The sequence below is a fragment of the Capra hircus genome, chromosome 20, assembly GCF_001704415.2.
Source record: "Capra hircus breed San Clemente chromosome 20, ASM170441v1, whole genome shotgun sequence".
In the NCBI taxonomy this organism is placed as follows: Eukaryota; Metazoa; Chordata; class Mammalia; order Artiodactyla; family Bovidae; genus Capra; species Capra hircus.
Genome location: NC_030827.1, coordinates 46,626,670 through 46,654,522, shown reverse-complemented (window position 1 = coordinate 46,654,522; position 27,853 = coordinate 46,626,670). Strand labels below are relative to the sequence as shown.

The following is a 27,853-nucleotide window of genomic DNA, read 5'->3' as shown; positions in this document are numbered from 1 at the left end:
TCATATTATTGGAATTTATACCTGAAATGGCAGATTTTTCCCCTCCTCAGATGAGATTTCATCTCAGTTTAGAAAAAATAAAAACTTCTTTACAAACTTTTGGTTATTCTGGCTAGATGACACACATAATTAAAAAATAGTTAACATCAATCACTCAGCAAAGGTGTACATCAGTTTGTTTTCCTTCTTTTATTTAAGACTGACCTAGGTATTAATTACAACAATGTCAAAATTATATACTTGATTTTGAAATAATATTCAATTAAATATCAAAGTTTGAAAATCAATAGCATGTTTTTCAGTATTTTTATTAGAAATATGATTTGAGTCAGCTTTTACTATCTCATTAACAAATCTAACCTTACATATAAATATAGCTAAAAGTAGTGACCTTTACAGATAAAAATATTGCATAATAACAACAGGCATTTAAAATTATGGGCAGCCTTAAAGAATGAAATGATTAGTTTCAGTTTTTAGGACTAATAATGCCATGTGGAATATAGCTAAAATAACATGAAAAAGAATTAGAATATTGTTGATATGCTGCCAGGTTATTTGATCTTAATTCAGTTACTTAATCTTTCTGAATCCAGGGTTCCTAATTAACAGAATGGGGATTTAAAATCCTATTTCTCATGCCTATCACATGAAGTTGTTTCAATGATCAAATGAGACTATCAAAAGAAATTTGTCAAATGCAAGCATTTGTTGTTATTATGCAAAATAATGCAAGCAAAACTTTCTAAAACTGCTGACACTATTCTTTTCATTTCAGGCAAAAATACATTTAATCTGAGTGCCATTTGAATGGTAATTGAGTAGAGGTAAAGATTTGGTTGAAATTTAGTGGAATAATTGTTCTCAGTAATCATCTGAAACATCAGTTACAAAATAGCAGGAAATGTTGAGAAACACAACTGAAAATCATTAGAAGTGAGTTAGCTAACACTAATTAGTAGTTTGTTATAGCTCTTATCTTGAAAGAGATCACATCTCATAACTGTATGTCCATAATAACTACCTTAGCAAAAAATAAAATTAAAAACTTAATTTACATGAATTAACATATACCTACCGACTCCAGACATTTCAGGAACACTGGCAGTGTACAAGTCTTTTGTGAATTTTGGTTCATTGTCATTGATATCATGAATTTTAATTATAAATTCAGATTCAGGCTCCACCTGCCGCCCGGTCTTTCTGTCTATAGCCTTGGCACGAAGAACGTAAAGGGACTTTTCTTCTCTGTCTAGTTTCTTTGCCGCATGAATATCTCCTGTGTTTTCATCTATGACGAACAGACTGCCAGCCCCATCTCCTGTTAATATGTATTTTAAATTTCCATCTCCTTTATCTTGGTCAGTGTGAAGCTTCAGGGAGGTAGAAAGGAAGAGTCTATAAATATATGCATTGTTATTACAGAAAAAATAATTTTGGCAAATATCAATTTATCTCCACATTAACATCACCAGAACAATGATTGAGGTGGTTATCTTAATTTTCACTGTGGAGAGACTAAACATTTTAATTTTATCAGTCTCAAAAACACATATATATTAATTTGAAATAAAGTAAAATATTTTTTCAAAACACAGTGCTCATACAATATTTTTGAATAGAATACTACCAAGATTTAAATGTCTGGCACATTAACAAGAAAAGAATCTATTAGTCTAGATCTTAAGTATAAAATATTAATGTACTCTTGATTACACTTAAAATCACTGAACTCAAAGAGATAATGTGAGGAATTTCAAACCTTATTATGATAAGTTTAGGCTATATGCCATAATTTTAAATGATTTAACTTCTCTCAGTATAATACTGCTTCCAGATACACAGGCTCTGTGTATCAGAGACTGACCAGAGATAGAATATTAATCTTAATCTCACAGATTTTTCTCTCTATGACTTTAGAAGAGTACTCTTTCTACCAGAATGTTCTCATTTTTTTTGAAATTGACAAATTGTATGGACATTTAAAATTTCAAGCGATATAAAACTCACAGAGCTTTTCCATTGGCCATTTAAATAATCTTATGTATCTTCATTCTATTCTTTCCCATCTTAAAAGTAAACTTCTTAGTATAGATGGTTTTTTATCAAGTATTTAAAACAGACACATGAATCATGTATCAATATTTACAGAAACTTTCAGTTGGAAAAATTCCTAATGGTTTTGCAAAAGTGAAAGTGTTAGTCTCTCAGTCGGGTCTGACTCTGAGAGCCCAAGGACTGTGACCCCAAAGCCTGTCAGGCTCTTCTGTCCATGGAATTCTCCAGGCAAGGATACCGGAGAGGGTAGCCATTCCCTTCTCCAGAGGGTCTTCTGGACCCAGTGATCAGATCCAGGTCTCCTGCATTACAGGTGGATTCTTTACCATCTGAGCCACAAGGGAAACAATGGTTTTTAAAACCTAACACTATTCTGTACCTTGAGTAATTTCCAGCCTATCTGCTGCTCTATTGTCCTCTGTCATTTAGTTTGCAATTCGCAGTACATTCTGATTCCACCTATCTTTGGTATCTTATTCCATCTTTGAACTATTTGAGCACTTGAATCTTTTTTATGATAGCAAAAATTGCAGACTTGGGATTCATACTTTACTCCTTCTTTACTTTTAAGCTCAACATTAAAATAAATAAATGCAGACTTTTCTTCTCTGAAATATCTCCCCGCCTATTCATCTGTCTCCATCTCTATGGCTACCACCCTGCACTGATCTTATCTGGACCAATGCAGCAGTCTTCGGATTGATGACTACTTCCCTCTCGTTGTACTCCAAACAATTTTCTGTACTAAAGAAGTTGATTCTTCTACATCACAAATGTAGTCATACTACTTTCTAGCAAAAAGAAAAAAAACTCCAACCAGGTACAGTACATAAATATGAATCTAAAATCTTAGAAATCAGGCCTAGTCTAATGCACATTTCTGTCATATTAGGCAAATTTTTTGTGTGTATGTGTGTGTTTAGTCTAAGGCACTTCTATTAAGAGGGGATAATATTCTTTTTTTAATAATCTCTACTTTTATTGTTTTTCTATTTGCTTGGACTCTACATTTATGTTTTAATCATAATGTTGTTCTCATCTACAGATGTGCTTCTGTCACCTTAATCCACTTTGCTATACATTCTATACATATCAATTGCTTTGTTTTGCCTTTATTTGTTTTCTTCATTTCTCAGAAGGCTTGTTCCAGCTTTTATACCTGATGCTTGCAGATGTTTCTCTCACCCTTTAACACCCTTCCTCTTCTCTGCATTTTCCCCTAATTAACTGTTTATCAAATTTCATTTAAAATTTTTATTCTTAGGGATACTTTCCTTAACTCCCTGTTCTGAATAGTCTAGTCTAGACAGTTAAGACAGTTGTGCTTAATTGCTCAGTCGAGTCCAACTCTTTGGAACCCCACGGATTGTAGCCCAGCATTCTGTCCATGGGGATTCTCCAAGGCAAGAAACTAGAGTGGGTTGCCATGCCCTCCTCCAGGAGAATGGCACTGAAACGTGTGGAATATCACATATGAAACGAGCCACCAGCCCAGGTTCAATGCATGATACTGGATGGTTGGGGCTTGTGCACTGGGACGACCCAGAGGGATGGTATGGGGAGGGAGGAGGGAGGGGTGTTCAGGATGGCGAACATATGTATACCTGTGGCAGATACATGTTGATGTATGGCAAAACCAATACAATATTGTAAAGTAATTAACCTCCAATTAAAATAAATAAATTTACATAAAAAATTAAATCTGTAGCAAAATGAACATGTATCTATCACACTGAATTATATATGAATCTACATATAGAGTCAATCGTTTATGGAAACAATTTACTCTTCAAAGATTTTCTACTCATTCAAAATATTTTGAAGTCTAGAAAAACATTTACGTAGGATAGAAACTTTTTTTTCCTGAACAATACTATATTCAATTTTTATTTTTGCTATTTTTTAAAATATAAATTTATTTATTTTAATTGGAGGTTAATTGCTTTATAATATTGTATTGGTTTTGCCATACATCAACATGTATCCGCCACAGGTATACACGTGTTCCCCATCCTGAACCCCCCTCCCTCCTCCCTCTCCGTACCATCCCTCTGGGTCGTCCCAGTGCACCAGCCCCAAACATCCAGTATCACGCATCAAACCTGGACTGGTGATTCATTTCATATATGATATTATACATGTTTCAATGCCATTCTCCCAAATCATCCCACCCTCGCCCTCTTCCAGAGTCCAAATGACTGTTCTATATATCTGTGTCTCTTTTGCTGTCTCACATACAGGGTTATCGTTACCATCTTTCTAAATTCGGTATATATGTGTTAGTATACTGTATCAGTGTTTTTCTTTCTGGCTTACTTCACTCTGTATAATAGATTCCAGTTTCATCCACCTCATTAGAACTGATTCAAATGTATTCTTTTTAATGGCTGAGTAATACTCCATTGTGTATATGTACCATTATTTTTAAACTTTCAAGGAAAATTCTGTATTATACCATGCTGTTTGGACTAAGGGTAATAACCAAAGGGAAATTAAAATATTCATGGAAATACAAAACTTTCAGAATAAGTATTTTGTCTTAAAATATTAAATTTTAGTTATAAAATAAATCTTTGCAATAAAACAATATTATTTTAGTCATTCATATATAGAAATCATTACATTCAATGATGTAATACATCACTGAAATAATTTTATTATCCTATTCCTACTTGTTCTAAACCCTGTTCCAATATTTCATAATATTCCTTGTTCTGTTGATTTAAAATTCCACTTTAAAAGAATTATTTTACACAAAATCAAACACATTTTAATGGCTTTAATTTACAATTTCATTTTAAAAATGAAAGTTTTCAAAAGTTATTCTCTGGTGAAGTTTAACAGAAACAAAAGCCACTAAATTAAATTTTTCTTTATGTACATTATTAATTTTAATCACATATTTATAATTGATATAAATCAATAGTAAAATTTATTCTACCATAGCTTAAATATAAATGACAAAAATCAACTTCAAAATTAGCACTTTTAGGATTATGACAAAATAGAAATCTTAAAAATATTATTTATCTATTATAAAGAAAAGCCAACATAAAATGCCTTAAGAAATGAGTACCAAATGTAATTATTTTCTCCAGACATCAACAAACCAAGTAGTCTTCACTTCCTCATCATACCTATTTTGCCTCTTCTAGACTTGAATAAATATACTGAAAGCAAAATAAATTATGGATAAATATCCCAAATGCTATTTTTTTCCAACAGTATTAGTTTTGCTCTGCTACAATATTTTTTACTTTTAAAAATTTGAAAAAAATTAAACATGCACATGCAAAATAGGCTAACATTTTAAACTGATAATTAATTTTATAAATCAATTTAAATATTTGGTTTAACATAATTCTGAATGTATCTATGAGGATACTTCTGCAAGACATTAGCAACTCAGTCTGTAAACTGACTAAAATAGATCGTCCTTTCCTAAGTGGTGTCCTCATCCAAGTCTGAATAAGCCACAATTACTCTTTCTGTCTGTGGTCTTCTATTCATATTGGAAGTTACACCATTGATTCTGGTTTTCAAGTATTTGGACTTGGACTTAAACCAGTACATCAACATTCTAAGTCTCCAGTTTGCCAACTGCAAATCTTAGGATTTTTCAGGCTCCATAATCATGGGAGCCAATTTTTACATATGTATGTTTATATGCTAATATAACACAAATACATATTTGTCTATAATGATATATATGTTGCATATATGTATATATATTTCCAGAGAAAGAATTAATGTTATGTATATTTATAATATATATAATGTATATATAAATTACATTTTACATAAATAAAATCTGTATTTGTCTGGATTTTCCTGAGGAAAATAAAGGGAGGAAAATAGTCTTAAGGGAGATTGGAATGTTAGAATAGCTTTGTTATTTAACATCTACTCACCCACACTGAAAGGGTACAAAAAACATATCTTTCATCACTACTGTGAGATACAAACCTATGAGGTAGCCCAGTCATCCTTGAAGAGATTTGTTATCACTGTTTTCTGTGATACAATGGACCTGCTATCACTGAACTGGGAAACCTAAGTGCAGTGGGAGTAACTGGATCCCAGAGTGACAGAGGTTAACCGCAATCACCTGGCAAAAGATAGGTGGCAGGGTTATCATAGTGGTCAGCTGAGTCAAACAGCAGAATAGTTTGACTCACATAGATTTATGGCATTGGTTAACTGATAACAGTGTTCCTAAAAGTGGATAGGATTGCTACTAAATTCATACTTAACCTATAAAAGCCAAAAAATTCAGGGTCAAGAGAGCAAAGCACCAACATGAATCATAAAAACAGAATCAATCAGTTCCCGGGCTTGAGCCAACTTATAGACCCAGAATCCCTTGAATAAAAAGGATCTCAACTCTTCTTGAGGAAGGACCCCAGTATAAACCAAACATTTCTTATTCTTTCTCCAAGTCTTCCCCCAAAAAACCTATGCTTTTTTTTTTTTTAAGGAGAACTGTACACTGGGGAAAAGGGAATAACTGATCAGTTTGGTATTATTAGACATTGAACTGATATCAACTCCAGGAGAAGCAAAGTATCAGTGTGATCTGCCAACCCGAATAAAGGAGTATGAAACTCGGGTGACCAACAGAGTTTTGCCTGCAGTTCATCTCATACTGCACCCCATGTGTCCCCAAACCTGTCTTGTGGTAAATAACACATTGTCACTTCTGGCCCATCCTACAACCAAAAAAAAAATAGCACAATGGGTTAGTGGGCCTCTTCAGATTTTGGAGGCAACATATTCCTCATTTGGGTGTTCTCTCCAAATCCATTTACCAAGTCACCTGAAAAACTGCTGGCTTTGACTATAGTAGGACTGGGCTGGTGTGCAAGCTACTCCATCACTTTGGCCATATAACCCTATAGATCCAGAAGTTCTTAAAGTAGCAGTGGCAGGTAGAGATTTTGGTTGGAGCCTGTGATAGGTGAATTGCATTACAGACCCTCCCGATTTTGGAACAAGGCCCTGCCATCCTCTGTGGATAACTAATCTCCTTTTGAGAAAAACCTCTTGGCTTACTACGGAGGCTTACAAACTAATTTCTTAACCCGCAGAGTACCAAGTGTGGTCACTGCGTGGTTGCAATCTGAGATGCTCTTCACAAACTGTGTATTATCTGACCTATCAAGCCATAAAGTTGAGTGTACATGACAGCATTCTATCCTCAAATGGAACTGGCTCATATGTGATCAGGCCTGGACATGACCCCAAAACTCAAGTTAAGGGACAGAAAGAAGTGACCCAAATGCCCATGGTCCCCACTCCTGCTACACTGACTTCTCTACCCAGCCTGTATTTATAGCCTCATGAGAAATTCCTTCTTCAGGTGACAGAAGAAGAAAAGTCTTGGGTCTGGTTTAAAAAGTTTTCTTCATGATTTTCAGGAATCACTGAAAGCTGGACTATAACACTACAATCATTTTCTGAGACATCCTTATAGGACAGTGTTAAAAAGAAATATTTCCAGTGGACAGAACTTCAAGCAGTGTGTGTATGTGTATGTCTGTATATGTATACACATACACATATGTAACCTACATAATATGTTATATGTTTTCTGTTTCTCTCAAGAACTCAGAATAATACAACATTTTGAAGCAAAGTTTTCAAAATCAAAGCAAATTCATTTCTAATCACCCTTCCTTTAAAAATTAAAAAAAATAAAAATAAAAATAAAAAATTAAACAAAAAAAATTAAAAAAAATTAAAAATTAAAGTCTATTAATTGTTTGCTCACTTAAGCTTTGTTGAAAGTGCTTCTAAATGCAAAAGTAGGCCATATTGACCAACTCTTATAAATAATCCTTATACATCCTTAAAATTATATTTGGAATTTCCTAACATTCTGCTCAGACTTTAGTGAGGAAAGCCAAAGAGCTCTTCCTGAGAGTTGCTAAAAATTATCATTGATAACAATTACAATATATCTCTGATATTTTAATAATGTTAAAATACATCTTCAAAAATAGTACATTGTGTGTCAGTCTTAACAATGTCTTTTTGCATATTTCTTTCGGATAAAACAACTTTTTATCTTTAAATTTACTTATATTAGGTACTGGCTTCATGATTTTATGTTAATATCCAGTTCTATGGTAAATAAAATCTAAATAGAAAGCCACTGATATGCAATATATTTACGCCATAAAGATTTCTAGCTTAAGCTAAAATACATTAGTTGGACTTTCAGTCTCATAGTAAGCAAGTAAAAATCTGGACAAAATATATGAAGTTTCTGATTATAAGAACTGAAGAGCAGAGGGGAAGCAACAGATTAAGATATAAATTCACTCTAGCATTTGTTTGGGAAAAGCTTTATTGTAGGGATGTGTAGCCTGTGTACAGAGATTAGCGATACTGCAGAGAAAAGAGATCAGAATCCAGGGCTGCTATTGTGGCATGAATTTCCTGGAGAGGGTATAAAGAGGAGAGAACCAGAGAACCACAGAAGGGCCTAACCAAGGTAATTTTGTAAGATTACTGCTAAAATTTATAGTAGAATCTTAATCTGTACATATACAGGGAGGCAGGCCCAGAAAAAGACACTTCTGGGGACATAAGATTTTAACAGGTAGTGTCAGCCACTGCAAAGAGTGGGAAGAGATAGGAGTTTTGACACAACCAGAATGATTCATCTTAAGTCAGTATCTTGGGCATTAAGACTTGAGAAAACCCATGCCTCAGGAGAAGGGAATGTATTCTATGAACAAAAAAGTACACCCTAAGAAGAAAAGACTAACAGACCCATTCAAATAGTTTCTAGAATCAAAAAAAGACACTGTATCATCTATAATACCCACAATATAGTAATTTAAATTAATTAGTAAAGTAAAAGGAATATTCTATATGTGTATGTATACACACACACACATAATGTTACATGGATAGATAGACAGATAGATAGATAGATAGATAGATAGATAGATAGATAGATAGATAGATAGATAATGGCTTCCCAATTGGCTCAGCAGTAAAGAATCCACTGCCAAGCAGGAGAGGCACGTTTGGTCCCTGGGTCAGGAAGATCCCCAGAAGAAAGAAATGGCAATCTGTTCTATATGTTCTATATTCTTATCTGGGAACTCCTGTGGACAGAGGATCCTGGCAGGTTATGATCCATGGTGTGGCAAAGAGTCAGACACGACTGAGGAGATGAGCAACAACAAAATCAGGAGAAAAATGTTATATATACATACACATATATACGTGCGTCTGTCTGTATCTCCATCTCAATGGAAGGAAACAATGCAGATATGTGAACTAACAAAAGTATATGTACTTAGAGAACCAATTAATATGCATGTAGTTAAAAAGAGAGGAAAAAGTATGGCAGAGAATAATTTTTAAAAGAGATAATGGTGATCATTCTCCAAATTAGTGATGGGCATTGGGCCATATATCCAATTTCAGTGAATTTCAATGAAAATAATTACAAAAAATGTAAATGGGGGCACACCAAGATTAATCAATGAAAACTAAGTTTTAGAAAATAAATTGATGTTTCTTAATTTTTATGATTTCCTCTTTAGTTATTGAGAAGTGTATTATTAATTTGCAAATGTTTTCTTATTATTTTTATCACTTTTAATCTGATTCTATCGTGAACAAAGAGATCTTTAAAGCATCCAAAAAATAAACATATGCTCAGGGAATTAGAATTAGTGAAATGCAATATTGTTGAGTAAAATAACCTTCCAAAATGAAGAAATAATAACATTTCAGAGAAAAATGCTGAGAGAATTCACTATAATAGGACTTTCATTTCAAAATATACTAAGGGGATATCATATCGTTAGGCTATATAGAAATAATACTAGGTTGAATCCTTGACATAAGAAATGAGGAGCCTTGGAAAGGGAAAAACACTTGGTAAATATAAGACTTTAGACATATTCCTTAAAAATAATTGCTTATTTAAATCTGGGACAATAACAATGTATTATGAGGTTTATACAACACAGTAAAAGTAAATTATATAGAAATAATCACCTAGTGTGTAAAAGTAACTGGAATTGCACTTTTACAAAGTTATAATGTTTTGTAATAAGGGCATCATATTCTATTTGGATATAAATTAAGGATGGATACTTATCTTTATCTTTGTAATTGTTCTATAATCCTTAACACAACCACTAAATAATATAAGAAGATAAAGCTGAAAATATCAGAGTGAAATTTAAACTATAGGGGAGAAAAAAAGGGGAAAGAGAGACAGAAACACTGCTTCATAAACAAAGACAGGAAACAAAGAAGGAGTTAAAAAAAGAACAAGTAGAACAAATATAATACAAATAGATCTGTATATATTAACAGGCTAAAACCTCAAGTAATAAAGAGACTATGAGAATCCACTAAAAAATACTTAACTATTCGTACATTCCAACAGCCATGATTTCAATTTAACAGTACAAATACATTCAAAGTAAAGAAATAAAAACATAGGAAATAATAATTGTAGGGGTATATGTGGGGCTATATTAACACCAAGCAAAATAAACTTTAAGAGATGATAAACAGGAACATTTTATAATGATAAAAAGGAATTATCTTAAAAAGATGTAACAATAACTATTGTGAATGGAACTAAAAGAAATTTTAAAACTACATGAAGGTGAAAGTCTCCTAGTCATATGTGACCCTTTGTGACCCCATGGACTATACAGTTCATGGAATTGTCCAGGCTAGAATATTGGAGTGGGTAGCCTTTCCCTTCTCCAGGGGATCTTCCCAACCCAGAGATTGAAACCAGGTCTCCCATGTTGCAGGAGGATTCTTTACCAGCTGAGCTACCAGGAAAGTTCAAAATACATGAAGTGCATTTCATAAAACTTAAAGAAGTAGTAGACAAATTGAAACCACAGTTGAATTTTATTATGGGAACAATCAGGTTTTATTTCTTCTATATATAATCAAAATTATGATATTTTAGAATAGGTGATCCCATTGAGTCATTATGCTGTCCACATATAATTAAAACAGCAAATAACAATTTAGGCAGAAAGAATAGGTAGGTTGACTTAATGCTATACTCTCATTAATACAGAAAGTTCCCTACATACAAACAAGTTCCATTCAGACTGTGTTCTTAAGCCCTTCAAGGAGGTGAAGCATGAGTCCCACCCTTTAAATGTTGATAGAACATAGTGGCTTTCTCCCAAGAACACACTAAGGACAGGGAAAACATAGAGTATCTTTACAGAGGAGACACTGTACAAACACTAAGTCAACTAAGTTAACACTGACAGTAATACATCATTTTGAAAGTAATACCCTTGACATGATGTGATGAAATGGCACTTTACCCCACTTTACCCCTGTGGTCTTTTTCCCCAAAACATAGTCCTAGTATAATCTTTAAAAAGAACATCAAATAAATCCTATTAGAGGAACATATTACTAAAGACATAGCATGGACTCCTCAAATCTTTGGAGGTAATAAAAAATGAAGAGAGTCTGAGAAACAATCACACGACATACACAAGCCTAAGGAATATGAGGACTAAATGCAGTGTGGAAAAGATAAAATATACTAGGTAAAAAGTTCAGTTCAGTTCAGTCGCTCAGTCATGTCGGACTCTGCGACCCCATGAATCCCAGCACGCTAGGCCTCCCTGACCATCACCAACTTCTGGAGTTCACTCAAACTCATGTCCATCGAGTCGGTGATGCCATCAAGCCATCTCATCCTCTGTTGTCCCCTTCTCCTCCTACCCTCAATCCCTCCCAGCATCAGAGTCTTTTCCAGTGAGTCAATTCTTCATATGAGGTGGCCAAAGTACTGGAGTTTCAGCTTTAGCATCATTCCTTCCAAAGAAATCCCAGGGCTGATCTCCTTCAGAAGGGACTGGTTGGATCTCCTTGCAGTCCAAGGGACTCTCAAGAGTCGTCTCCAACACCACAGTTCAAAAGCATCAATTGTTCAAGGCTCCAAATAAAATGTAGACTTTAGTCAATAATAATTTGTCAATATTGGTTCATTAATTGTAGGAACAACAGACTGGTCCAAATAGGAAAAGGAGTACGTCAAGGCTGTATATTGTCACCCTGCTTATTTAACTTATATGCAGAGTACATCATGAGAAATGCTGGGCTGGAAGAAGCACAAGCTGGGCTCAAGATTGCCGGGAGAAATCTCAATAACCTCAGATATGCAGATGACACCACCCTTATGGCAGAAAGTAAAGAGGAACTAAAAAGCCTCTTGATGAAAGTGAAAGAGGAGAGTGAAAAAGTTGGCTTAAAGCTCAACATTCAGAAAACGAAGATCATGGCATGTGGTCCCATCCACTTCATGGGAAATAGATGGGGAAACAGTAGAAACAGTGTCAGACTTTAATTTTTTGGGCTCCAAAATCACTGCAGATGGTGATTGCAGTCATGAAATTAAAAGACGCTTACTCCTTGGAAGGAAAGTTATGACCAACCTAGATAGTATATTCAAAAGCAGAGACATTACTTTGCCAACAAAGGTCTGTCTAGTCAAGGCTATGTTTTTTCCTGTGGTCATGTATGGATGTGAGAGTTGGACTGTGAAGAAAGCTGAGCACCGAAGAATTGATACTTTTGAACTGTGGTGTTGGAGAAGACTCTTGAGAGTCGCTTGGACTTCAAGGAGATCCAACCAGTCTATTCTGAAGGAGATCAGCCCTGGGATTTCTTTGGAAGGAATGATGCTAAAGCTGAAGCTCCAGTACTTTGGCCACCTCATATGAAGAGTTGACTCATTGGAAAAGACTCTGATGCTGGGAGGGATTGGGGGCCGGAGGAGAAGGGTATGGCAGAGAATAAGATGGCTGGATGGCATCACTGACTCGATGAACATGAATCTGAGTGAACTCCGGGAGTTGGTGATGGACAGGGAGGCCTGGTGTGCTGCGATTCATGGGGTCACAAAGAGTCGGACATGACTGAGTGACTGAACTGAACTGAACTGATGCTGTAGGAGTGTAAGAGGTTAATAAAAGAGAAACTGGGTGTAAGGTATTTGAGAACTAACTGCAGTATCTTTGTATCTTTCCTGTAAATTGAAAACATATTCTAAAAATATTACAGGAAGTCCCCTACATATGAACCCTCAAGTTGTGAACTTTCAACGATGAGAACCATTGATTCTATCCATGTCAAGCATGAGTGAAATTGTAGCTTGTCCTCCATCTCCTATTGCTGATGATCCTTCAGCTCTACAATCTCTTAACTGCTTTCCCTCCTCCCGTCAGTAACTCTTCTTGCCTGTTTATTCAAAGTCACTCCTGTTTGCCAGCTATTGTACTGCACTACTGTACATTTCAAAGTACTATATTGTAGGATTAAAAATATTTTATTTATCTTTGTGTTTCTTGTGTATTACTTATGTGAATATTATTATGAACCTGCATTGTACAGTACTATGAAATGAGGGGGCTTCCTGGATGGCTCAGTGGTAAAGAATCCTCTTGCCGATGCAGAAGGCACCAGCGATGCTGGTTTAGTTCCAAGATCCCCTGCAGAAGGAAATGGCAACATGCTCTAGTATTCTTGCCTGGAGAACTCTACAGACAGAGGAGTCTGGCAGGCTACAGTCAATGGGGTCGCAAAGAGTTGGACATGACTGAGTGACTGAGCAGGCATGCATGCACTATGAAACTGCTGCTGCTGCTAAGTCATTTCAGTCGTGTCCGACTCTGTGCAACCCCATAGACGGCAGCCCATCAGGCTCCCCCGTCCCTGGGATTCTCCAGGCAAGAACACTGGAGTGGGTTGCCATTTCCTTCTCCAATGCATCAAAGTCAAAAGTGAAACTGAAGTCGCTCAGTCGTGTCCAACCCTCAGTGACCCCATGGACTGCAGCCTTTCAGGCTCCTCCGTCCATGGGATTTTCCAGGCAAGAGTACTGGAGTGGGGTGCCATTGCCTTCTCCCACTATGAAACTAGCTGCATCTATATACAGTTTATTCTGATATATATACACTTGGAGCCATGAAATTAAAAGATGCTTTCTCCTTGGAAGAAAACCTAGACAACCTAGACAGCATATTAAAAAGCAGAGACATTACTTTACTAACAAAGATCTGTCTAGTCAAAGCTATGGTTTTTCCAGTAGTTATATACAGATGTGCGGGCTGAACCATAAAGAAGGCTGAGTGTTGAAGAATTGATGCTTTTGAACTGTGGTGTTGGAGAAGACTCTTGAGAGTTCCTTGGACTGCAATGGACATGAGTTTGAGGCAGCTCTGGGAGCTGATGATGGACAGGGAGGCCTGGCGTGCTGCACTTCATAGAGTTGCAAAAAAATTAGTCATGACTGAGACTGAACTATACTTGGATATTTTAAAATACTAATTTTAGTGCTTAAAGAACAGAAAAACAAATACTAGTAAAGACATAAAACATTTGGACAGTGCTATTTATCAAATCAATACCAATAATATTTTCCTAGAATGAAATCTAATATGTGCGTAATACACATTTTTCAAGTGCACGTGGGGTATTCATCACATTTTGCTATGTACTACTGTGATGAGCTGGAATTATCCAACATCCCACAGCTTGTTTATATATAATCTGTATAATATGTTTCCTCCCCTTCTCTGTATAATGTGGGGTTGCAAGGTGGTGCTAGTGGTAAAGAATGCAGGAGACACGAGAGAGTAGGGTTCAGTCTCTTGTTTGGGAATTTCCCCTGGAGTAGGAAATGGCATCCTGCTATAGTATTCTTGTCTGGAAAATTCCATGGACAGAGGAGCCTGGCAGGCTACAGTCTATGGGGCCAAAAAGAGCTGTAAATATCATATACAGAGTCGATACTATCCGTATCAAAATTCCAATAAGTATTTTTAATAACAAATTGACAACTAAATTTCAAATAAATATGAGAATGCAAAAACCGTAAGGCAGCCTAGACAATTTTGTAAACAAAAGCAAAGATAACTTATGTTACTATATTGCAAGATTTCCTACATAACTGTGATAATGAAACCATGGAGGCATTAGAAAGACTAATTAGACCTATAGAAAATGTGGAAGTAAACTCACAGATATAGTCATTTGAGTTTAGAAAAATGTGTCAATGCAATTTCATTGTGAAATATTTTCAATACATCCTGCTGTAGCAACTTGGTTATCAGTATTTAAAAAAAATAAGAAACTCCATCTACAGATCAAATCATTCATAATAATTAATTTAAAATTAAAGACATAAAAGAAATATACAAAAAAGATCTTAATGACCCAGATAACCACAATGGTATGATTACTCATCTAAAGCCAGACATCTTAGACTGCAGTTAAGTGGGCCTTAGGAAGCAACACTACAAACAAAGCTACTAGATGTGATGGAATTTCAGTTGAGCTGTTACAAATTTTAAAAGTTGATGCTGTTAAAGTGCTGTGCTCAATATGCCAACAAATGTGAAAAACTCAGCAGTGTCCATAGGACCAGAAAAGATCATTTTCATTTCAATCCCAAAGAAGAGGGATGCTAAAGATATTCAAACTACTGCATAATTGCACTCATTTCACAAGCTGGCAAGGTAATGCTCAAAACATTCCACGCTAGGGTTCAGTTCAGTTCAGTCAGTTCAGTCGATCTGTCATGTCTCTTTGTGACTCCATGAACTGCAACACACCAGGCTTCCCTGTCCGTCAACAACTCCCAGAGTTTACACAAAATCATGCCTTTTGAGTTGGTTATGCCATGTAACCATCTCATCCTCTGACATCCCCTTCTTCTCTTGCCTTCAATATTTTCAGGCATCAGGGTCTTTTCAAATGAGTAAGTTCTTTGCATTAGGTGACCAGAGTATTGCAGTTTCAGCTTCAGCATCAGAACTTCCAATGAATAGTCAGAGCTGTTTTCCTTTAGAATTGACTGGTTGGATCTCCTTGCCGTCCAAGAGACTCTCAAGGTTCCCCAACACCACAGTTCAAAGGCATCAATTCTTTGGCACTCAGGTTTCTTTATACTCTAACTCTCACATCCATACATGACTACTGGAAAAACCATAGCTTTGACCAGACAGACTTTCACTTTGTTGGCAAAGTGATGTCTCTGCTTTTTAATATGCTGTCTAGGTTGGTCACAGCTTTTCTTCCAAGGAGCAAGTGTCTTTAAATTTCATGGCTGCAGTCACCATCTGCAGTGATTTTGGAGCCCCAAAAGTAAAGTCTGCCACTGCTTGCACTGTTTCCCCATCTATTTCCCATGAAATGATGGGACCAGATGCCACGATCTTAGTTTTCGGAATGTTGAGTTTTAAACCAACTTTCACCCTCCTCTTTCACTTTCATCAAGAGGCTCTTTAGTTCTTCGCTTTCTGCCATAAGGGTGGTGCCATCTGCATATTTGAAATTATTGATATTCCTCCCAGGAATCTTGATTCCAGCTTGCATTTTATTCAGGTCAGCATTTCTCATGATGTACTCTGCATATAAATTCAATAAGCAGGGTGACAATATACAGCCTTAACATACTCCTTTCCCGATTTGGAACCAGTCTGTTGTTCCATGTCCAATTCTAATTGTTGCTTCCTGACCTGCATACAGATTTCTCAAGAGGCAGGTCAGGTGGTCTGGTATTCCAATCTCTTTCAGAATTTTCCACAGTTTATTGTGATCCACACAGTCAAAGGCTTTGGCATAGTCAATAAGCAGAAGTAGATGTTTTTCTGGAACTTTCATGCTTTTTTGATAATCCAACAGATATTGACAATTTGATCTCTGGTTCCTCTGCCTTTTCTAAATCCAGCTTGAACATCTGGAAGTACATTGTTCATGTACTTTTGAAGCCTGACTTGGAGAATTTTGAGTATTACTTTGCTAGCTTGCAGCAGTTTGAACATTCTTTGGCATTGCCTTTCTTTGGAATTGGAATGAAAACTGACCTTTTCCAGTCCTGTGGCCACTGCTGAGTGTAGTACTTTCACAGTATCATCTTTTAGGATTTGAAATAGCTCAACCGGAATCTCATTACCCTCATTAGCTTTGTTAATTGTGATGCTTCATAAGGCCCACTTGACTTCACATTCCAAGATGTCTGACTCTAGGTAAGTGATCACACCATTGAGATTATCTGGGTCATGTACATCTTTTTCGTATAGTTCTTCTTTGTATTCTTGCCACATCTTTTCAATATCTTCTGCTTCTGTTAAGTTCATACCATTTCTGTCTTTTATTGTGCCATCTTTGCATGAAATTTCCCCTTGGTAACTCTAATTTTCTGGAAGAGAAGCTTGGCTTCAACAGTACATGAACTGAGAATCTCCAGACATTCAAGCTGGCTGCAAAAAAGGCAGACGAACCAGAGATAAAATTGCCAACATCCACTGGATCATAGGTGAACCAAGAGGATTCCAGAAAAACATCAACTTCTGCTTCATTGAATATGCTAAAGCCTTTGGCTCTGTGTTTACAACAAACTGCAGAAAATTCTTAACAAGATGGTAATTCCAAAGAAAGGCAATGCAAAAGAATGTTCAAACTACCGCACAATTGCACTCATCTCACATGCTAGTAAAGTAATGCTCAAAATTATCCAAGTCAGACTTCAGCAATACGTGAACAATGAACTCCCTGATGTTCAAGCTGGTTTTCAAAAAGGCAGAGAAACCAGAGATCAAATTGCCAACATCCACTGGATCATGGAAAAAGCAAGAGAGTTCCAGAAAAACATCTATTTCTACTTTATTGACTATGCCAAAGCCTTTGACTGTGTGGATCACAAGAAACTGTGGAAAATTCTGAAAGAGATGGGAATACCAGACCACCTAACCTGCCTCTTGAGAAATCTGTATGCAGGTCAGGAAGCAACAGTTAGAACTGGACATGGAACAACAGACTGGTTCCAAATAGGAAAAGGAGTACGTCAAGGCTGTATATTGTCACCCTGCTTATTTAACTTATATACAGAGTGCATCATGAGAAACGCTGGACTGGAAGAAACACAAGCTGGAATCAAGATTGCTGGGAGAAATATCAATATCCTCAAATATGCAGATGACACCACCCATATGGCAGAAAATGAAGAGGAGCTAAAAAGCCTCTTGATGAAAGTGAAAGAGGAGAGTGAAAAAGTTGGCTTAAAGCTCAACATTCAGAAAATGAAGATCATGGCATCAGGTCCCCTCACTTCATGGGAATAAGATGGGGAAACAGTGGACTTTATTTTTGGGGCTCCAAAATCAGTGCAGATGGTGATTGCAGCCATCAAATTAAAAGACGCTTACTCCTTGGAAGAAAAGTTATGACCAACCTAGATAGTATATTCAAAAGCAGAGACATTACTTTGCCGACTAAAGTCCGTCTAGTCTAGGCTATGGTTTTTCCAGTGGTCATGTATGGATGTGAGAGTTGGACTGTGAAGAAGGCTGAGTGCTGAAAAATTGATGCGTTTGAACTGCGGTGTTGGAGAAGACTCTTGAGAGTCCCTTGGACTGCAAGGAGATCCAACCAGTCCATTCTAAAGGAGATCAACCCTGGGATTTCTTTGGAAGGAATGATGCTAAAGCTGAAGCTCCAGTACTTTGTCCACCTCATATGAAGAGTTGACTCATTGGAAAAGACTCTGATGCTGGGAGGGATTAGGGGCAGGAGGAGAAGGGGATGAGAGAGGATGAGATGGCTGGATGGTATCACGGACTCGACGGACGTGAGTCTGAGTGAACTCCGGGCATTGGTGATGGACAGGGAGGCCTGGCGTGCTGCAATTCATGGGGTCGCAAAGAGTCGGACAAAACTGAGAGATTGAGCTGAACTGAACTGAATACCAGACAACCTTATCTGCCTTCTGAAAAATCTGTATGGATGTCAAGAATCAACAGTTAGGACCAGACCTGAAATGATGGACTGTTTTCAAGTTGGAAAGCAGTACATCAAGCTGTATACTTTCACCCTGTTTATTCAACTTATATCCAAAGTACCTCATGTCAAATGCTGTGCTGGATGAAGCACAAGCTGGAATCAAGATTGCCAGGAGAAATATCACGTATTTCAATTATCAGATGACACCATCCTTATGGCAGTAAGTGAAGAGGAACTGAAAAGTCTCGTGATGAAAGTGAAACAGGTGTGTGAAAACCCTGGCTTAAGACTCAACATTCAGAAAACTAAGATCATGGTATCTGGTCCTATCACTTCATGGCAAATGGATCTGACAACAAGGAAAACACTGACAGACTTTATTTTCTTGGGCTCCAAAATCACTGCAGATGGTGAGTGTAGCCATGAAATTTAAAGACGCTTGCTCCTTGGAAGAAAAGCTATGACAAACCTAGACAAAGCATTAAAAAATAGAGACATTACTTTGCCAACTAAGGTCTGTAGTCAAAGCTATGGTTTTCCCAGTAGTCATGTATGGCTATGAGAGTTGGGCCATAATTCCAAAGAATTGTTGTGGTGTTGAACTGTGGTTTTGGAGAAGACTCTTGAGTATTCCTTGGACTACAAGATCAAACCAGTAAATCCTAAAGGAAATCAATCCTGAATATTAATTGGAGGGACTGACGCTGAAGCTGAAGCTCCAATACTTTGACCACCTGATGAGAAGAGTTGATGCATTATAAAAGACTCTGATGCTGGGAAAGATTGAAGGCAGGAGGAGAAGGGATTACAGAGAATGAGATGGTTGGATGGCATCACCGACTCAACGGACATGAGTTTGAGCAGTCTCCAGGAGTTGGTGAAGGATAGGGAAGTCTGGCTTGCTACACTCCATGGGGTTGCAAAGAGTCGGACATGACTATGCACTGAACAGCAACACAGACACGAATGTGATAAATGGAACAACAAAAAGAAGCATATTGGAAAAAGAAACCATGGCTTTATGACACAAGGTAGGCAAATATTCTTATAAAGAAACAATAGACATCACCAATAAAGAAAATAAGGCTATAATTTTGATTTAGTAGAAGCTAAAATATAGTCATCAAAAGACATTGTATTTTGATGTTATATAGTTAAATGCATACACATTAACTAGGGTTTTGTTTTCTTGGAAAACTGTCCATTTTTATCATTAAGTATTGTTCCTATTTATTCCTGATAATAATATTGATCTGATATTGGCTGTGATTGAAACTGATATAGATAATTCAAAGTTTGATTACTACTAGCTTGGAATATCTGTATCTCTTCACTTTAAACTTTCTGTATACTTATATTTAAAGTGAGTTCATTTTAAACAACATCTAGCGATATTTTGTATTTATTAACCATTCTCTATCAGTGGTATATTTAAGTCATTCAAACTTAGAAGTTTTATTGATATAGTTTGTTTAATATTTACCATATTCACAATTATTTTATTCATGTCCCTGGTTCTTTGTTTATTTTCTTATATGTTTAATCTTTTTCTTCCCTTTCTGGTTATATTAAATGCTTTCTATATTTTCTCTTAACTCTGGAGAAATAAATTATAATCCTTTAAAAAAGAGAGATAAAGGAAGCTTAAATTCATATTACTCAGTGAAACAAGCCAGTCTGAAAAGATTACACACTGCATGATTTAAATATATTTTATTGTAAAAAGGCAAAAGTTTAGAAATAAAAATATACCAGAGGTGCCAGGGTTTCGGGAAAGTAAGGGATGAACTGTGGAAGCACGTAGGATTTTCAAATTCCACTGCTTTGTATGTCAAGGGTCTTCCCAGGTGGTGCAAGTGGTAAAGAACCTGCCTGCCAATGCAGGAGACATAAGAGATATGGATTCCATATCTGGGTAAGGAAGATCCCCTGGAGGAGGGCATGGCAACCCACTCCAGTATTCTTGCCAGGAGAATCCTATAGACAGAGGAACCTGGCAGGCTACAGTCCATGGTGTCACAAAGAGTTAGACATGACTGCAGCGACTTAGCAAGCACAACAAACACTCTGTATGACACAGTAATGGTGGATTCTTGGATCCATCTGTCAAAACCTATAGAACTGTATGGTACAAAGAGTTAACTAATCTAAACGATGGGCTTTAGTTATATACAATGTTACAATATTTGTTATATCAATTTTAACAAATGTGTGACACTATTGCATGATGTTAATAATAAGGTAAGCTATATGGAGTGAATGGAGAGGGAACTCTTCTTTATAATCCGTTTTCAGTAAACACGAAACTACTTTAAAAAATAAATTATTTTAATTAAAAACAAAACAACAAATACATAGTAATAAAAAAATCAATGTAAAGAAAATAAAAAACAAGCTATAGACTGGAATAAAACATTTGCAGAATTACATACATTAGGAAAGATCTCATCTCTATAAAATGAAATACTAGAAATCAATAAACAAAAGACAAAGAATCCAACCAATACAAAATGGATAAAAGAATAACAGAGATTTCATAAAAGTAGTTGCTTGAACAGCCAATTAAACATAGAAACATTCTCAACAATACTTCAATCTTGAATGCTTAATACTAAAATATTCCAGAACACCTGAAATTGAAAGTTAAATTGACAAAGATAGGCTATGCAAAACATTATCCATAATGAAGGGTAACTTATTTTATCAGTCTGATAAACTCATTTTTCAGCTTTTAATAGAGTCAATTACATACTTATCCAAAGACAGAATATGGACTCCTTGATATGTACCTATGTATGATAATGTATACTAAACATTTGTTTAAAATTTTTATATTGTATTCTTCATATTTATTTTATAAAATTGTTCAAAGATATTTTATTCAAAATAATCTGATCATTAATAGGAGAATTGATAACAAATTACATATATCCATAAAATTGAACAGCACTCGGCATTTAACTAAAAGGTGCTGGTGCATTCAGAAACATTTATGAATTGCAAATATAGTAAAGTAACTAAAAAATGTCAAATATGCAAATGAAACATACAAATGAACATCCTGTATGAATGCACCAGCCCCATTCTTTCAAATATTATATAGGTATGTTGAGATCTTGTTTGGAGAGTCTCAGTAGGATTGAAATAACAGCCCTAGAATGTTGTCAAGATGATGAAAAAGTCTTTTTTTAACACAAATAAAGGCATCAGAAAAGCTATTTTCCAGGAGACCAGGAATGATTGGAAATTGTCCTTAAGAGAAAATAAAGCTCTAATTATATGGATTAATTTAATAATAACTTTAACAAAGCTGCCAACAGTGGTAGCAGAGGGCTTATTCATTACAAACATAGGGGATCAGATACAATCCCTGATGGGTTTAAAGGTCAGTGACTGTATGTCTTAGAGAACCAAGCAAAGGAAGTTCAATTGTGTGAATGCTATATTAAACTTTAGGGAATAGTGGTTCATCAGAAAGAAATGTGGTCTTTACCATTGTTTTCTAATAGCCTGAATATCACAACTAAAATAATTGCAAGATTCAATTCATTGGGTTTGAATAAACAGAGAAGCAAAACTGTGCCATCCTTATTAGGTATATATAAACTGTGTAAAACACTGACACCTGGACACTAATGTCCAATTACTTTCCTATTATTGTTGGGGTACTGTTAAATTCACAAACCAAGTGTATCTGAGAATTCACACCATAATGTTCTTCAGTTACCATCTCATCAGTCAAAAAGTATCGTATATGGGGAAATTACTACATTAATCTCTATGACAAAGCTATACAAAGAACAAATGCTTCGAAAAATAGATTTATAGAATCAAAACCAGACTTGTGTAAATGATAATTCTTCAGAATGAGAAAATATTTTTATGATCTTAATTGAAGCCACCGGTTAACAAAGACCTGTGAAAACTTTGTCCAGAAAAGGAAGTAAAGTTGACTTTATGAAAATTAAACATTGAATAAAGGCTTACATCAGAATATATAAAAATCTCAAATGATTGTGGTCACTGGAGGATAAGAGTAATTGCACTGACAAAAAATGTTAAAACATCTCTGAAGACATAGGATGTTTAACAAGTTTTTCAAAGAAAGTTCCTATTTATAATATAAGTTTAAAAATCTCATTCATTGTCATCATGTTAGTATTATTAATCTTTGTAGAAAATATAACACAAAATGTAAGACAGAAAATGTTAATGTGTCTATAAAACATACAGTATGGAGATAATGACGGAGGACAGAAGATGACTAACAAATAGTTCACCTATAAAATGTTCTCTTTAATGAAGAGACACTCCTTAGGATGAAAGAACATGATCTAATCTCATTGGAAACATGCTAAGAATAGATATCCTAAAAACAAACTAATGGGATTTAATAGGAGCAGAATACTTACCTTTAAAATGCTTTACTAGACTATACCTGGTTTAGGGTTGCCTTTGGTATTAAGGAATCTATAAATAATGAAACATACTCTCTGGAAAATAGCATGTAAGCTATATAAGTATAAAATGGAAATGCTTCATAAACTAATTACACCATGTTTTATAATGCAAGCGACTGTCCTTTTTACCTTGACCTATTCTTGAGAAGTGGGCTTGAGATGCATCCTTTAGGGATCTTGGAATCTTCACTAAGTACCCTGCACCTTTCCCTTTGTATTTTAGCATGGATTGTATGGTGTCCTTAAAACCACCAGTAAATCTTACTAACTGGTGGGCAATATCTCTGATCTGACAATTCCCTATCTTAGCTTAGAAAGAAAAGACAATCATTTGTCATTTCTTAATCAGTGACATCCCAAGGCTATTCTCACAGATTCCATTTTTATTGATTCAAATGTGCCTACAAAACTTTCATCTTCAATGCATAGGTTCAATTAAAAAAAAAAAAAGAAAGAAAGAAAACAATTCTCCTTAAGACTAATGTTCAGGGAATTAACCCCAAATGTGTCCATTTCTTAAGGAACAAACAGTTTAAGGAAAGAATAATTAAAGTTGAACAGTGAGGCAGTTTTCAAAATAATAAACTAAAATAAATTATGTAATTAGGGAGTGTGCTATATAATTGATATTCTATGCAGTATCTATACACTGCCTGCAGTCGATTCTTCACATTAACTTCAGTGTAACCTCAGTGTTGATAGAAGCTTTTATAATTCTGCTACACATTTCCTCATTTTTATTGAAAAACATTAAAGTTCATGCTGCTGCTGCTACTGCTCCTAAGTCTCTTCAGTCATGTCTGAGTCTGTGCGACCCCATAGATGGCAGCCCACCAGGTTCCCTCGTCCGTGGGATTCTCCAGGCAAGAACACTGGAGTGGGCTGCCATTTCCTTCTCCAATTAAAGTTCATACTCAGTAATATATCAAACATTCTTCCTCAGAAAACCCGATGAGACAGTAAATTGACACATATAGGAATTGTATAATTTTGATTCTATTATTACAGATTGAATTTAAAAATTTGACTATCATTCTATTAAATTTTTTTCTCTATTGTACTTCAAAAATATTTTTAAAAGAAAACTTAGGCACCAGTGCACTGCAAGTGTGCTCATAAAGCATTTTCTCCTAGACATTTCCATGGATATTATCTGAAAGAATTTGTCATTATAATAAAAGTGTCCATATCCCTGTCTTCTACTTATATTTTCTCCCTAAGTAGTTTACCTATTTGAATGTCTTTACATACCAATTTATGGGAATGGCATCACATGTGATATCTCCATGCTAATTTTTCCACTATCTTTTCAAACCTATCATTGAAATGACTGCCTTTCATACCCATCATTTTGACAAATAGGCCATTTAAAACTTTATATGGCCCCATAGGAATTGTCTGTTTCTCTCTGAGTTACTCCCTCCTCATCCCCTCACTTTACCTTTTCCAGTAGACTCCATTGTGGTCAACAGTGCAACAGATCATGACAAAGGTATTTCCTCTCTTTTTCTCTTCCCCTTCATTCAATCTGTCTAGGTCCTATGGTGACTTTTTTTTTTTCCGTTAACATCTTAGTTCTGACCACTGCTGTTGATCATCTGTAGTATTTCAGTGAACCCCTAATCAGTCTTTTTGAATCTTTCTCTCCTTTAGAACCAGTTATGTGAAAACTGCTTGGTTAAAGAACATTCACGTCTTTTCATCTTTTGATTGTGCTCAATTATACACACACACACACATACATACACACACACACACAAATAAAGGTGAAAGTTTACCATGGCTTTCAAAACCCCATGTGGCCTTGCTCTTTCTATCTACCCAGATTTATCCAGGCATTATTTCTCTCCTTGCTCACTGTAACCATACTGTCTTTCTTTATTCACCATGGATCTCAATATAATTGAGCACAATCCCTTCAATTTGGAGTGACAGATGAATTACTTTGTCCAAAGTCATGCTAACATTTTACTGCAGAATGTTATTTAAGTCACAATTTATTGACTCTTCATCATTGTTCACACCTCTTACAAGTGTGTAAATTTCAATTAACAACAACACTTTCCATGACTTACTTCATTTCTGATTAATTAACAATTTTGAACATTAATTCTTACCCTAACTAGACTTAGAGAAATTTAGAGCTGAGAAGTTTAGAGCTTTTGTCTTTTTGGTAACCACCTAATTTTTCCCATTCTTCAAAAATTAAATCACCACTCTTTGGATCTTAAATCCCACCTCCTGAGGTAAAGGTTGATAATTATAATTTTATAAAGAATAATGAATGATAATTTTTAAATTATAATAACTTAAGCAAAGGTTCATAAAATCAAATGCTGACTGTATTATGTTTGTCATTATAAATTTCAAATTAAGTAACAAATTATAATGGGCTGTTATAACATTACCATAACAAACTGTTAAACAGTTGTTATGGCTTCCCATGTGGTACTAGTGGTAAAGAATCTGTCAGTGCAGGAGACATAAGAGATGTGAGTTTGATCCCTGGGTTGGGAGGATCCCCTAGAATAGGAAATGGCAACCCACTCCACTATCCTTTCCTGGAGAACCCCATGGATAGAGGTGCCTAGTTTGCTACAATCCGTAGGGTCTCAGAGTCGGACACAACTGAAGGGACTTAGCATGCAAACAGTCATTGTAAACTAAAACCAAACATCAGTAGTCTATCATTCAACTATTCCGTTCTGTTGCTGCTGTACCCATTTACTATAGCCTAATAACCTGAAGCAACACAAATTAATTCTCTTCCAATTCTTATAGTTTTCTGAATCAAAAGTCTAAAAGGTCTAGCTAGCTTAAAATCAAGATTCCATCAAGGCTGCATTCCTTCCTGGAAGATATAAGGGAGAATCCATTTTCTTGAGTTTTTAAATTTCTTTTGCTTGCTTGATTCCTTGGCTTACAAGCTTTTCTTTCATCTTCAAAACTAGCAATGGCAAGTCAAATTATCTTCATATGATATCTCTCTGAACTTTCTTTTGTGGTTGCATCTCTCTCTTTCTTTGTCCTGCCCGCTCCCTCTGACTATCAGAAGGATTCAAATTTTCTTTTGCCATATACTATACAAAAATCACAGATTCTCGGTATTAGAATATAGGCAAATTTGGGACCATCATTCTGCTCATTATATATTTTCAGGTACAGTTTATTACACTAATTATTCTACTGTAATATACATATATACAAATATATATATTATAGTATATACTTACTATATAAATATGTACTGTATTATATCCTACTATATTAGTAAATATACTATTTACAGAACACACACTAAGCTACACTAAGCATCTGTAGGGTGTAGTGATTCAACATATGTTTCTGAGAGGCAGACAGACTGGACCCAAATCCTAGGTCTGCAACTTGGTATTGTGTGACCTTGGTAAGTGACTTAACATCTCCACCTCCATAAAATCATCCTAATACCAGCAATCACTTTTAGAATTGAGGAATAAATTCATTAAAATGTAGAAAAAACTTAAAAGTTCCTAAACCAAGGTTAGTGCCCAATGACTATTAGACATAATCAGAGGCATAATTCAATGAAGTTGTCCATCCATTTCCTTTTTTTAATTTATCTGAAGACATTTAATTAACTTTTTATTCTTAATGCATAGTTTTCATATGTCCTTAAAATACTATACTGGGATAAATTGAGTAATTACTGAACATCTGATTCTAAAATTTCATTAATTTGTCCTTCAAAAATATCCTTTTATTTAATTGAATTTTAATATAACTTTTACATATATTTAGTGGATTTTAATATCACATATAAAATTTTAAAAGGAATAAGCTTCCATGGAAAAGAAGTACAAAAAAGCCAAATGGCTGTCTGGGGAGGCCTTACAAATAGCTGTGAAAAGAAGAAGAGCAAAAGGCAAAGGAGAAAAGGAAAGATATAAGCATTTGAATGCAGAGTTCCGAAGAACAGTATAGATCAGAAAGCCTTTCTCAGCGATCAATACAAAAAAATAGAGGAAAACAACAGAATGGGAAAGACTAGAAATTTCTTCAAGAAAATTAGAGATATCAAGGGAACATTTCATGCAGAGATGAGCTTGATAAAGGACAGAAAGCAGAAGCAGAAGATATTAAGAAGAGGTGGCAAGAATACACAGAAGAACTATACAAAGAAGATCTTCATGACCCAGATAATCATGATGGTGTGATCACTCACCTAGAGCCAGACATCCTGGAATGTGAAGTCAAGTGGGCCTTAGAAAGCATCACTACGAACAAAGCTAGTGGAGGTGATGGAATTCCAGTGGAGCTATTTCAAATCCTGAAAGATGATGCTGTGAAAGTGCTGCATTCAATATGCCAGCAAATTTGGAAAACACAGCAATGGCCACAGGACTGAAAAAGGTTAATTTTCATTCCAATCCCAAAGAAAGGCAATGCCAAAGAATGCTCAAACTACCACACAATTGCACTCATCTCACATGCTAGTAAATAATGCTCAAAATCCTCCAAGCCAGGCTTCAACAGTACGTGAACCATGA

The 27,853-nt window shown here is 35.5% G+C and overlaps 1 protein-coding gene across 1 annotated transcript in view; it reads right to left on the bottom strand.

The window, feature by feature from the left end:
• Nucleotides 1-27,853, bottom strand: part of CDH9 (cadherin 9) — a 138,480-nt gene that overhangs the window by 35,041 nt on the left and 75,586 nt on the right. Inside the window, exon 3 of the mRNA XM_005694834.3 lies at nt 1,079-1,373. Within this exon, the coding sequence (XP_005694891.2) occupies nt 1,079-1,373 (295 nt within the window). The remainder of the gene's footprint in view (nt 1-1,078; nt 1,374-27,853) is intronic.